The sequence below is a fragment of the Atractosteus spatula genome, chromosome 5 (assembly GCF_055471065.1).
Source record: "Atractosteus spatula isolate fAtrSpa1 chromosome 5, fAtrSpa1.hap1, whole genome shotgun sequence".
Lineage (NCBI taxonomy): Eukaryota > Metazoa > Chordata > Actinopteri > Semionotiformes > Lepisosteidae > Atractosteus > Atractosteus spatula.
In genome coordinates, this window is record NC_142710.1 from 9,375,362 (window position 1) to 9,389,659 (window position 14,298).

General features: G+C 46.6%; 2 protein-coding genes across 5 annotated transcripts in view; one reads left to right on the forward strand and one right to left on the reverse strand.

Moving 5' to 3' along the window:
* The window catches only part of LOC148834015 (butyrophilin subfamily 1 member A1-like), a 318,969-nt gene that overhangs the window by 77,297 nt on the left and 227,374 nt on the right, over positions 1-14,298 (forward strand). The window lies entirely within an intron of this gene.
* The window catches only part of LOC148834017 (fructose-bisphosphate aldolase C-like), a 62,704-nt gene continuing 57,685 nt past the window's right edge, over positions 9,280-14,298 (reverse strand). Inside the window, exons 2-4 of the mRNA XM_088916271.1 lie at positions 10,441-10,615; positions 10,061-10,329; positions 9,280-10,021 (exon numbers count right to left, since the gene is read on the reverse strand). Of these exons, the coding sequence (XP_088772397.1) occupies positions 10,103-10,329; positions 10,441-10,543 (330 nt within the window). The 5' untranslated portion in view covers positions 10,544-10,615 and the 3' untranslated portion in view covers positions 9,280-10,021; positions 10,061-10,102. The remainder of the gene's footprint in view (positions 10,022-10,060; positions 10,330-10,440; positions 10,616-14,298) is intronic.

A 14,298-nucleotide genomic window follows, 5' to 3' on the forward strand; every position in this document is an offset into this window, starting at 1 on the left:
GAATTTTTTCTTTAGTTACATGACTTCCATATTAAGTGTAGATTAAATTAAGCAAAAAATTCACTAACATCTAACGCAACACAAGTGCCACCTATTGACATTTGTTTGCCATGTGAAGATTCTTTGGGCAGTTTGATTAGTAATTCTGAATCTAAAGACGGTATATCACACCCTAATTTACCATGTCAACAGGTTCTGAAGCGCATTTTCAATGGTTTTGTCAGTATTCATCTTTTGGGGGTTTCCCTTGGAATCTGTTCTCAACCATCGATTCAAGTCTAGCAAACACCAGCAGTGTTTCTGCTTCCATATCAGTGCAGCTCACTGCAGGCTATTTTTGGGCAGGTGATTGCAGTGTCTTACACTGGCAAACACAGAGTTAAGTCTCAAGCTTGTTTGGACATGATTCCCATGGTTTTACTGCCTCCACCTCCTGACTTGTGTCCCATCACCTGCATTACTTCTCCTTCACTTCCTTACCCATCAGTGTTCCATTGAAACATCACATGTCTGGAAATGCCACTTCAAACAGAGCTCCCTCCTACAACATGTATGGTCCTCATTCACACCACTCTTTCACTGTATGTTATTTGTCATTATTTTGAATATGATCTTCCTATGACCTCTGCATAGGATCTAATGAGAGTGTAAAAAGTCATGTGGTGATATTGGAGGGCTGGGTGTGAGAAATCTGTCCAGTCCTCTGGGGGTGATTCTGCTGTCTCACTGTCTCTTTCAGTACAAGCCTGTGGGAGGCCCAAACTCAACACACCCCTCCTTGCGGGTCAGTCAGCTGCAGAGGGGTCCTGGCCATGGATGGCCAGCCTGCAGAGAAACAGGAGTCATGTGTGTGGAGGGACCCTTGTTACTGGTGACTGGGTGATGACAGCTGCACAGTGCTTACCCAGGTACAAACCAAACCCACCTGTCCCTTTCATCCAGGTACAAACCAACCTCACCTGTCCCTCTCACCCTGTGACGGATGTCGGAAAGGACGAACCATGGAATGGCAGGAGAGCGAAAAGGCCATATGCGTAGCAGCAAGACTGGGGTTAGCCTGGGCTCAGCTGTTCAGGGAATGCCGTATAGAAACCTATGCCCTCAGGTAGTAGACGTGGGGTGACCTGGTGCTAGGGGGGTCTCAGGACATCCGAACGTCAGTGCTGAGCCAAGGCAGACTGGAAGACCTGGAAATATATAGCCCCAGAGAGAGAGAAACACCAGAAGGACAGCAGAGAACCAGAAATGAGAGACAGGACAGAGAAGGAGCGCCCTCTGGCTGCAGAGGGCGTGACACATCCAGGTACAGACTGGCCCTACCTGTCCCTTGTACCCAGGCACAGACAAACCCCACTTGTCCCTCTCACCCAGGTACAGACCAGCCCCACCTGTCCCTCTCACCCAGGTATAGACCAACCCCACCTGTCCCTCTCACCCAGTTACAGACCAACCTTACCTGTCCCTCACTCCCAGGTGAAAAATAACAAGACTTCACCTATGGTGTTGAAACAATTCTGTTGTGACCATATTAAACATCTATTAAAACAGTTAAATTAATACCCAAGTAGTCGTAGAATCGTTCTCATGTTCAGACACTGGGACACACGGGACTGGACACAATGACATCATGAAACCAAGACAGGAGAATGACCAGAGCCAGAAAGAGAGGAATAAGGTCAGACACCACGACCCTTTAGAAAGCAAAAAATGATGACTCACCACATAACGATTCATGTCACAAACACTCTGAGTTAATACAACAGTAATTCACACACCAACACAGGAATGGATGCAACTGAGACTCAGAATGATGCATTTAATTTTGGCACTGTGACAGCAGTGCTGTGGAAATACATGTTCCAACAGGACTCCAGATACAGACAGTGCAAGGGGGCTTTAGACTGAGAGACAATGAGGTCAGTGTCCCTGTGAGTTTCTCTTCAGTGTTGATACATTGTGCTGTCCAATGTATCTGTACTCCCTCCTCTATGTCCCTCCAGTCCGGTGACTGTCTAGGAGTGGACAGTGATCCTGGGAAGACTGAAGCAGAATGGCTCAAACCGCTTCGAGAGATCCCTGGGGGTCCAGAGTATCCAAACCAGCCAGCTTGGTGGCACCAACATCGCCCTCCTGAAACTGGACACCAAGGTCTCCTTCACTGACTACATCCAGCCCATCTGCCTGGCTGGGGAGAGAGTCTCATTCCCCACTGGAACTCAGTGTTGGGTCACTGGCTGGGGCAACGCAGCTGGGACAGGTGAGACCAGAATTTTGGATCATATTCCAGGATCAGAGAGAGGGACACAAGCTTCACCGTGTGGGCAGTGCTGTTGTCATTGATCAAGGTACTGCACACAAACTGGCCCAGCTGTACATCTGTATGCAGGGGCACCAATACTGGGGGTGGGATCCCCCAGGTCCCCAGTGTGGACAGCGCTATTGCATTCTCTATCCATGTGCTCCACTTGTTTGCACAATTTCATTTGTTCCTTTATGTACAGTGGTGTTTCCATGGATTTAAGCAATTGATTTTAACGTTAATGGTAAAAAACAGTAATAGCTTCCTAATTTGATATCAGGAACTGCATTAAATAAAATACTGCTGCATATCAAGGGGACAGGAGGAGGACTAGATCACACTACAGCTTCTTGAGTCCTTTATATGCAACACAGTCTCACAGGCTGAACTCTAGGGAAAAATGTTCAGAATCTCTTTGAAATTGCTGCATGTTGAGTGTTGAGTGTTGAGTGGGTGAAGATAAAATTGCTGTTCTTTGAGAACTGGTAATATTAAATATCAAAACACGTTCCTTTCTTACACCTCTATCCTGGAGGCGGGGTGACAAGACCAACATTTCTCCACACACAGTGCCAGGTAGATGAGTCAGGAAGTGGGAGAGGTTATATTGTCCCTCAATTTTGTCTTGAAAGCTAAGATCTCCCATGTGTCCCCATACTGTCAGGTGAGAACACTCTCCAGCAAGTGTCCACAGCGATCACCGCGTGTGTGAACGTCTCTTCAGCTGACAACCTCTGTACCGGATCGCTGGACCTACAGCAGGTACCCAGACCTCCAGACACTGAAATCTCCTGCTTCTTCTTTAAAACACAATATTCAGGCAACAATGTATTAACCCTTCTATCTTTGTGTTTCTCTCTGTCCAGGGAGACTCAGGGAATCCCCTGGTGTGTCAACAGGACTCTCTCTGGATTCAGGCCAGCATTGTTGCAGTGGACAACACTGTCCAACAAAAGGGGCATGTGGCCCGAGCCCTGCAGCAGGGGGTGTTCCCCAAGGTGTCCAGATACCAGAGTTTCCTGCAGAGCAACGTGGGCCCCTTCCTGCCCCTCATCAACACCAACACTGTGGTCACCACCACCCCCACACCCAGCAGTGCCCCCTCCCTGGGACATACTGTCCTGCTGTTGGCTGTCCTGTCCCTGATGCTGACCACCTGGACCTCCACACCCTGAGTCCTGTCCACTCACTGGACACCTCTAGAGCCTGGAACATGGACGTGTCTCTCTCCCTGCTGCAGGCTGGACTTCAGGGCTGATATTCTGTCTTCTTTTCATACCTTTCATGATATTGTCTCTTGTGTGAACACATACACAGGCTATAAAAATTACTGACTTTGATACCAGCACGATTCAGACAAGCTGCCCCAGAAGGCTTTGTTTTTCAGATATCCATTTCATCCTGTCAGATTTTTAAGTTTTGCTTATTTTCCTAGCACTGGTAAAAAAAATCCTAATGTGTGAGAGAACTATGCTCACACCATGATCAAGTTGGTCAACCACCCAATCAATCAATCAATCAATCAATCAGTCCAGGTTTCTCACCAGTAGTGAAATTATTCTGAAAGTCTTCTTGTCTTTATCAGCCTTGAATCCTGCTGGGACTGTGTCCGCTGTCTGAAAATGCTTTGTTTTTTGGTTATCCATTTTCTCTTAGGGATTTCTGTATAGATTTTTTTTAATCAATCATTTTTGATCAAGTCATGGATTCGTCTTCTGTGGGAACGTGTACACAGGCTGCAAACCTACTGCCATGCAGACCAGCGCAATTTCGACAGGCTCATTGATTTTTCATTCCATACTTACCGATTTTTAACACTTAAAACAATTCCCAGTGTGTGACACAACTGTACACAAATAACATTATGCGGGTAAATTACTATCACCAGGTCAATCAATCAATTGCTCGTCCACAAGCTCCTGAGCAGCGAAGAAGTAATTCTGTACATATTCTGTTCCTTTTTCTGGCTTTGAACCCCTCTGGGACTTTGCAGCACAATTTAGATTGTGTCAGTTGTCTAAACATGTTTTTTTTTATGATGAATTTCCTCTAAAGACTTATGAATGTATTGTTTTTAATTTTCGAGCATGAAAAAACAAAACTCTTTTTTTTCAGTCCACCCTTCACTCTATGCCCTCATCATCGTGATCGTTTTTGAAATCACTCTCCGGAGCACGCGGACACTGTTCACTTGGACTTACCAAACAAAATAAAATAATATTCGAAAAAGGTACATTCTCATTGCACTAAGCTCCTAGCTCTTGCTCCTGTTATTTAATGCATCTTGTATTTGGCAATGCAATGCTCACACTGAGACAATCCTTTTATCACAGCTCTACACACAACACAGATCTAATGCTTTTTTGCAGAGAACTGAATAACTAAAGCATTACCCATGATTCACTTCAAGATAAACGTTACCTCTTTGTACCACATGTCCTGTCTCCCCCAGCCTGCTGTGTCCCAGTGGACTCAGCTCTGGTCTGTTGTCTCTCTTGGGGATCCTGTCTCTGTCACGGTGATGAAGGCTCCTCCTCTGCTGCTCTGGGCTGCTCTCTGTTTCACTGTCCTCTGAACAGCACTTAATAAAACACTTCATTGATTGTTGCATCAGACATCTGTTCTCTCTCCACCAGCCTCTGTTCTTGCTTCTTGCTCAGGGGACACAGCAGTGGGGCACACGGGGGACCCCAAACCTCAAACCCCACCCCACCTCCAAGCTGCCTGGGAAGATCATCTCTTGAAATGTTCACCTTCTGTGTCACAGCTGTAAAACACAAAGCACACACAGGGAGCCATGTGATCTAGAACCCTCTGGTCTTGTGGGGGCTGTGGGGGCGTCTCCTGTTTGTTTCCTCATGGGGCTGAACTGACTGGAACTCCTTCCCCTCACATGTGATCAAGGGGTCCCCCCATCTCTGAGTCCCCAGCAAAGAGCAGAGCAGCTCCAGACACAGTGAGAGGATCTGGAACAGGGGCTCCCAGCACTGGTTCTGGGGGACCCCTGTCTTCTGTTCCTCCTTTTCTACTGAGAGTCTTCATTGTAGAGTCATAGAGAAAATCAGTCCCTTAGGCACTGATGTAATAATAATAATTGCTTACACTTACTGTATATAGCACTTTTGTGGACACTCCACTCAAAAGGCTTTACAGGTCATGGGGATCCCCTCCACCACCACCAGTGTGCAGCCCCACCTGGATGTTCCCATTGCTGGCTGTGGCACAGCAAGCCGCAATCCCGCTGGTCACCACTAGAGGGCCTCACAGAACCAGGAATTCGGCTCAGAGCTCGCCTCCCTGTCAGCTGCTGCACGTGGGAATCGGGGTTAATGCAGTTGACGGAAACGGTGATGAAAAGGTCCGTCAACGACCTGTTTTTCAGTTTAGTCACCAAAGACGAAGCGCTCACGAAAATAATCCACAATCCACAAAGATGAAATTCCTCTGCAACTTCTGTTCAAGGGAATTGAGGCGAGACGAGCTGACCTGTCCGAGTCAAACTCACGCAGAAATTAAATTCCCTCACACGCAGTTTCGGCGTGTTTGCGCGCCTGCTTTTTGTCCGGTGTAACGAGTGACGAGCACACTCCCAGCGGGGCCTCGGGGGTGCGCCTCTTTCCCTCCTCTCCTCTTCGTCAGACTCCTGGCCAGTCTTTTCCACACTTCGTGTGACGCTTTCTTCTCGTTTCCTCCTGGATCGGTTCCCAGATAAAACAATGAGGTGTACACGCTGCGCTCGTTAGATCAAGTATCAAAACTGCAACAGCGGGCTGAGAAAAAGCTCAGTCGCGGGGACACAAGAAATCCTTGTGGTTCTTCCCGCCTTCAGCTGGGAGGAAAAGACCTGGAGTCTGACAGGGCGTCATACAGCAAAACACACAGCAGATCAGCAGAACGCGGCTACACTTACTGTAAAGAGCTGAAATCTACAAAACATCTGAAGCTCCTTATGAGTCGGAGCTCGCCGGCACTTTTGCATTAAAACATCCATTTTTATACAGTGTAGCTCGTCAACAAATTTACCGGAAAAGCAAGAATGCACGAGTTAATGGTCTGCATGATAGGAAATGACTCGTTTTTGTCTTGGTTGCAGATTTACAGTATGTGTAAGAATTACTGTAAGTTTCTCCTGAAATGTAAAAGCTGCTCGGATGCACCGTGCATGCTGCATTTCAGCTTCGCAAGGGAGCTCTGTCAGACATGTCATTTTTGTTCAGATTTTATTTTTCAGATGTTGAGATGGTGAATCTTTTGTGTACTGTGCATTTCACAGCCTGTAAAAGCCATTGGAAATGAATGTCCTTTAATTACACATGTGGCTGGGTGTTAAGCTAAGCAAGAAAACATCTTTAATTATGAATGAGATTTCTTTTATTTTTAAATGATTGTAGCACCAACATCTTATTTGCTTATTTCTTCAGAAGAGTGTCTGTGGAGCGCAGTGACACACTGAAGCACAGGCCTGCCACTTTGTTAGCATGATACTGGCACAATGTCATTAGCACTTAGACCACTCTTAGACTACGGTAGTTTTTCCACTGGAATATTATGGTCAAAGGGCTAGTTATTAATAATAAGTAGTTAATAATAATAAGGCTAGTTATTAACTAGTGAGTTAAAGAATGTGTACTGTATATTACTCATCCTCTCCAATTTTAATATTGTTAAGTAACTCATGCAGTAATTCCCCTGTTGTTATTGCAAATTCAGTATTGTCAGGAGCATTGAACCAAATGTATAATAGTATTGCTTTGGAACTTTGAAAAAAAGTCATGGGTCTTGATCTGTAAAGTCTTTATCTCAGTGTGTGATGGAGCAGGTCTCTGGGATGGTCAGTCCAGAGCTCTTCACAAGTTGGTGTAGGTCAGTCCAGAGTCTCAGTGTGTGATGGAGCAGGTCTCTGGGATGGTCAGTCCAGAGCTCTTCACAAGTTGGTGTTGGTCAGTCCAGAGTCTCAGTGTGTGATGGAGCAGGTCTCTGGGATGGTCAGTCCAGAGCTCTTCACAAGTTGGTGTTGGTCAGTCCAGAGTCTCAGTGTGTGATGGAGCAGGTCTCTGGGATGGTCAGTCCAGAGCTCTTCACAAGTTGGTGTTGGTCAGTCCAGAGTCTCAGTGTGTGATGGAGCAGGTCTCTGGGATGGCCAGGCCAGAGCTCTTCAGAAGTGTCTGGTGGTGTCTGTGGAATGTGGTCATGTCTTATATATTAGCCAGCCATATCACCCTGCAACTGGCAGCCCACTGAAGCTCAGCAGGTGTGAGTCTGGTCCAGGGAAAAGCTAAGGATGCTGCTGGAAGAAGTAAGTTAGTGGGCCAGCGGGGGGCGCTCACCCTACGATCTATGTGGGTCCTGGGTCCTAATGCCCCAGTATAGTGATGGGGACACTATACTGGAAAAAGCCTCCATCCTTTGGATCAGAAATAAAACCGAGATCCTGATTCTCTGTGGTCATTAAGAATCCCAGGGTGTTTCTCGAAAAGAGTAGGGGTGTTACCCCGGCGTCCTGGCCAAATGTCCTGGCCAAATGGACCCTTACCAATCATGGCCTCCTAGTAACCCCCCTCTCTGAACTGGCTACATCACTCTGCTCTCCTCCCCACTGAGAGCTGCTGTGTGGGGAGAGTACTGGCACATCATCCAGGTGGGGCTGCACACTGGTGGGGGTGGAGGGGATCCCCATTACCTGTAACGGGCTTTAAGTGGAGTATCCAGAAAAGAGCTATATTTTATTTTAATTAATAATATTTTAAAAATAATATTCATTATTATTATTATGACACACAGCTTCCTGCTGCCTCAAAATGAGAGAGGGATCAGCTAAAGGCCGTTTCAGACAGGAAGATGTTCATCTCCATATCAGTGGTCTCAGTTCTCATTAAGATACCAGTGTGGTTTTTACTCTTCTCAATCCCCCCCAAACCACAGGGCTGGATCTCAGAAGCACACAAAGGCCAAGTTATTTTGAGCACAGGCCTGTTGTTTGTGTGGCAGATGTGTTTTAGTGTTTAAATGTACCTGTGCAGAAGAACTGGTCTCACAGACACCTGAGGACTCCTGTCTCTCCTGTTGTCACACGCACACACACACCTGAGGACTCCTGTCTCTCCTGTTGTCACACGCACACACAGACACCTGAGGACTCCTGTCTGTCACACACACACACACCTGAGGACTCCTGTATCTCCTGTTGTCACACACACTGGAGGGGAATTATCTGTTAATGCTTCTTCCTGTGGAAGTGTGTACTGGTCAGCATCAGCCCCAGCTGTGTCGAGTATCTGAGCTGACCAGTGTTCCAGTGGTGTCCAGTACTGGGGTAATACATGTATCAGCTTTCAAGCTCAGGGCTGCCTGTCATGACCACTCACACTACTGGAAACCAACTAAGGAGCTCAGTTATGACCTAGAGTTTAGCTTGTTCAAGTTCAGCTGCTTGAGATCAAGAGACAGAACCATCTGGACAGCCGGCTGGACTGAACACCTGCTCCCTCCAGCAGAGACTGACCAACAGGCACAGGAGGAGGGGAGGGTGTCCCTATGGGCAGCAGGAGTAACAGGTCTGAGTGAGGAGGTGAAGAGAGGCTGTCCCTGGTCCTCTCGACTGGACTGGACAGGAGGAACAGCTGGCCTGATCCCCTCCTCCCTCCAACAGTCTCAGGCTACCGGCACAGGACTCTCCTGCTCTCCTCGTCTTGCCTCAGGCCTGAAGAGACTCTGCAGCCAAAATGCTATATTTTCTTTCTGCTTGACCTGTCCCTGAACAGCCCAGGAGTGCCACAGTCCCCCTTGAACCTCCAGCAGTCTTCATTCACACAGTGTAGTCTCAGGAGTGACCCTGAGTCCACATCACTGCTGGACTTCCTGACTCAGTTACAAGCTCACTGACCGCAGGAGACAGGGGTAAGTTCTCCTGTCCTAGTAAAGACACTTACTGCTCCAGAAGCGAAACAATTTGACAACATCTCCCCATAAAACTCAAAATCCAGCATTTGTGGGTTACCTTTTATTTAATTTTTTCCCCAATATTAGAGGCAAAAAGGAGAGAGACGGCACAACATGGAACAGGAAGTGACATCACACAATAGGGTCTACAACTACCAGGACAGCACGGTTAACTACACAAACGCAGGCGCCCGATTGGCTGAAGGCACTGTCCGTCTCGCCACGTCTCCCCTCGAGAGTCTCGCCCCCACCGCGTTGATGTCACGGCAGGGGGCGTGTCTTCACCAGGGGTGGAGTGTTCTCAGTAGGCGTGGTTGGCAACGAACAGGGATTCTCCGGCGGCTGCGCCTTTGTCTCCGGTGGGAACATACTTCCCGACCGCAGCCTGGCTGTTAGTTTGAGAGAGAGGGAGAGACAGATATCAGCACCGGCTCAGTACAGAGTGTCCGACCAGCAGACTGCCCCTCCACCCGGCTTCACTGCTGGTCCCCAGGGAAACACTCACTGATCTACTATCCAGGGCACTTATTTCCTTAAAAAGCAGGAAGCGGTCCTGATCTGTTTCTCTGTGGCAGGTTTCAGTGCGTCAGTCGGTGTGTCAGTACCTGTGAGGGCTTGGTGCTCTCCTCCATGTCATTGTGTCAGTGTGACAGTGGGTCAGTCACTGCGTCACTGGGTCAGTCAGTGTGTCAGAACGTCAGTTAGTCTGTCAGTGAGTCAGTGGGTCAGCGTGTCAGTTGGTCAGTCAGTGGGTCAGCGTGTCAGTTGGTCAGTCAGTGAGATAGTGGGTCAGTGGTCAGTGAGATAGTGAGTCAGTGTGACAGTGGGTCAGTCAGTGAGATAGTGAGTCAGTGAGTCAGTGGGTCAGTCAGTGAGACAGTGGGTCAGTACCGTTGTTGTCTTGATGTACTCCTCCTGGGAGGCCTTGGCGTTCTCCTTCTTGCCTGCCCAGGCTTTCAGCGCGGAGGCCTGCAGCGCGCGGCCGTACGAGAAGGTCAGGGCCCAGGGCTTGTGCAGGGGGCACTGGCTGATGGCGTTGAGGTTGATGGAGGCCTCCTCCTCGCTCTGCCCACCGGACAGGAACGTCACCCCTGGGACAGAGAGGGAGAGAGAGAGGGGCGTCACACAACCGCCGGACCCCACACCCTCGAAATGTAACCCCCACCTCCTCACACTCGCACTCCAATCCCGCGACCCCTGACCTGACACAGCGGGGGGCACGGTGCGGCACAGGGTGGTGACCGTTGCCATGGCAATCTCCTGGGGCGTGTATTTCTGGGTGCAGGCGTGTCCGGGGGTCACCATGTTGGGCTTCAGGAGTGTGCCCTCCAGGTAGACGTGGTGATCGGAGAGGGCCTTGTACACCGCGGCGAGCACCTGGAGGCACAGCAGCCACGTTTGTCACAACAGCAAGCGGACAAACTCACCGAGGAACAGACACAGCGGGACAACTGCAGCTCAGTGGAATTATTACAATGAGAAACAGCGCCCCCATGGTGCTCAGGCATAATAGGGGAACTGCAGCTCAAAGGAGTTATTCCAGTGAGAAACAGCACCCCCATGGTGCTCAGGCACAACAGGGGAACTGCAGCTCAGTGGAATTATTCCAGTGAGAAACAGCGCCCCCATGGTGCTCAGGCACAGCAAGGGAACCGCAGCACAAAGGAATTATTCCAGTGTGAAACAGCGCCCCCATGTTGCTCAGACACAGCAGGGGAACTGCATCTCAGTAGAATTATTCCAGTGAGAAACAGTGCCCCCGTGGTGCTCAGGCACATCAGGAAAACTGCAGCTCACTGTAAGACCACTTTTAGGGGTAGCACAATAACACACCAACGTTTTAAGGGTGCTATATAAAATAAAGTTTATTATAAAAGCCAGTGCAGGTGTGTAAAGACACAGGAGCCCCAGATTCTCTTATAAAAGCCGGTGCCAGCGAGGGATACTGCAGTAGTTCACAGTCCAGCAGCTGCGAGATACTGCGGGAGACCGCAGCTATTTAGAAATTTTCAGTGGTGTGACTGCAGTGCTTTGTAAAACTGCCAGGTGGAGCAATGAAGCTTAACGTGGCTCCTGGAGCAGTTGGGCTGTTGCCAGAAAACACTGGTTTCCATTCCTGGTCAGTGCTGAGGGACCATCCTTTTCCAATTATAGAATTAAGTTGTATGCTGTTTAGACGTATTAATTTTAAACTGTTATTATACTGGAGCTTGTGAACATGATGTGCCTCTTTCAGGTTTACATCCACATAGAGAAAATTCAAAGGTAAATTTTGGTAGCAGAAAATAATAACACTACTGTAATGTAATACATACCTAATGTACAGATGCAGCCATTCAAAGTGCGCGTTACAGACACGTACCGCAGGTGACGTCGCTCAGTATGACGCAAGATGACGCGTGGCACCGCAGTACGTGATTGGTTGACCGACAGGGGCACTCGTGGTCCGTTGGTCTGTCGTAGAAAGACTTACAGTAAACGTCTTTGCTGTGCCCGTTGTAGGTATTGAATTTTACCACTGAAGGGAAATCTTAGTAGCTGAGCATAAAAAGAATAGGAGCATACTGTAACGCGTGTGAAGGCCATAAACGATATTAATTTTGGAACATAAACATACAGTGTATAGCTTGTCTTGGTACTTTAAAGAAAAAAATACACACCAGTATTCCATTTCTCCCTAAACATTTTAAGCTTCGAAGTCTTTAACTAACGCGATACCGGAGTCAACAAGCATACTTTTAGAATTTGATTAAAAGGGAATATAATATGGAATCGCGTATCTAAAGAATTTAATAACGGTATTCGTGTGCTGCGACAGGGCTGTGTAGGGCTGTTTCGCCTACCTGTTTATGTGAGCTGTCTTGTAGCCGACTGGTCTAGGTGCGTGACTACCAGCTGAGAGGTTGTGTGTTTGAATCCAGCTGGTGGTGGATTTTTCTTTTAACAAACATTTCTTCGAAAAAATAGAATAGCGATATTATGGACAATCAATTGACTTTTATATTTCAAAATATCGCAACATGATCGATATTTGCGATATTTTGAACATATCTTCCCTTCTGACAGCGGTGCCTGCTTCTATTGTGTGTGTGTGTGCAACAGAGTAAATTTTTAATAGCGTTTTAAGCGAATAGGTAATTAGATTGCTCATAAACCTAATCGCTTTTTCTACATAAACACAGCATGATTGCTCTCTGAAAATGCTTTTCCTTTATTTTTAAAGTAGGCTCAGATTTCAACTATAGATCGTATTATTATAAACTTTCTTGGAAAAATGTATTTTATGTAAACCATGTTTGCTATTAATTCATTTAGGGCTAAAATACGTTCATTGTCTTCCAATCGAGTCGAGTTGACATTGGAAGCCTGCCACACCCGGACTGTTAAACCAACGCATTAGCACGTCAAAGCCCATTGAGGGTATTGAGCCAGTATTGGCTTTAGTATTCCCCCCCTCTCCCCTCAATTCAATTCAATTCAAGGTGTTTTATTTGCATGACAGATGGGTACAAGCAGTGTTGGGAATGTATATTGTAACGCTTACGGCAGACAGGCACTGTGTAAGAGCCGGCGCACCAGAGCAGCGCACCGAGGGAGCGTCTGCATTTATAACTTGGTTTTTAAAATTAGTCAAGCAATATGAAGCATCTTCTTTTACTTTTGAGTCCCTTAAATACATTGAACACAGCTTTCTCACCACTTAAGATTGCTCTTGATACCATCCTTATACAAAGCAGAAGGGAGATCTTAGTGCCTGAGCATAAAAAGAATAGGAGCATACTGCAACGCGTGTGAAGTCCATAAACGATATTAATTTTGGAACTTAAACATACAGTATATGGCTGGTCTCGGTACTTTAAAGAAAACATACACACCAGTATTCCATTTCTCCCTAAACATTTTAAGCATCGAAGTCTTTAACTAACGCGATACCGGAGTCAACAAGCATACTTTTAGAATTTGATTAAAAGGGAATATAATATGGAATCGCGTATCTCAAGAAATTAATATGCAATAACTGAGTCAAGAGACTCAGAGGATCCAAGGCTAGACTGAGTATAATAGGCTTCGGGCTTCTATTGTGACATCTACTGTAAATTACAGAAATGTTAAAAGTAAACAAAATAAAGTAACTAAAATGTGGTCTGAAATCACCCCTTTAGACACCCCTTTTACTTCACTGGTGTCAGATATGAAAGGCAATAGTCTCCCGTTCTGTCTGCTGTGTGTTGCAGCAGAGGGACTCCCTGCAGCTGAAAGGGGGCAAAGTAACTTGCATGCCCTCTAGTACAGTTTACACATCCACGACTTTAAAAGCTAGCAAGACAGGTTTCGATTCACATTAGCTGGCGAGCCTTGTTAAAAAAACGAATGATAATGTAACATGCCACTGTTCATGAACAAAGTTATACTGAGATTTCCTAAGATACGCGATTAAAAAATAAATAAATAAAAATTTGAATCTCCTGCGGAACACATTCCATAAGAATCAGTGGTTTTACAGTATATATCGCCTTTAAAGGTGGCTTCTCAAAACGCTTTACGGGATAAAAACAACCAGAACAGCAGCAACAACAATATTGTATTTCGTTGCACTTTGAAAACCAAGTAATAACTTAACTATACAGTACGTGCAAACGTTTCGTATGTTGCTGTCGTGAATGCCTGCGTACCCAAAAGTATCTTATTTGCCTTGAGTCTGTCTACAGTATCTCTGTCCCACTACCCCCATCTCTCCCTCAATTCAATTCAAGGTGTTTTATTTGCATGACAGATGGGTACAATTCTTGTTGGGAATGTATACTTTGATATTTACACCCGGCGCGGCACCGAGGGAGCGTCTGCATTTATAACTTGGTTTTTAAAATTAGTCAAGCAATATGAAGCATCTTCTTTTACTTTTAAGTCCCTTAAATACATTGAACACAGCTTTCTCACCATCCTTACACAAAGCAGAAACTGTCCGATGACTCACAGCGAGTGATCAGATAAAGGAAATGGAAAACGCAGAAAAAGGAAACGCTTTACAGGATAAAAACAATAACAACAGTAGTGGCTGG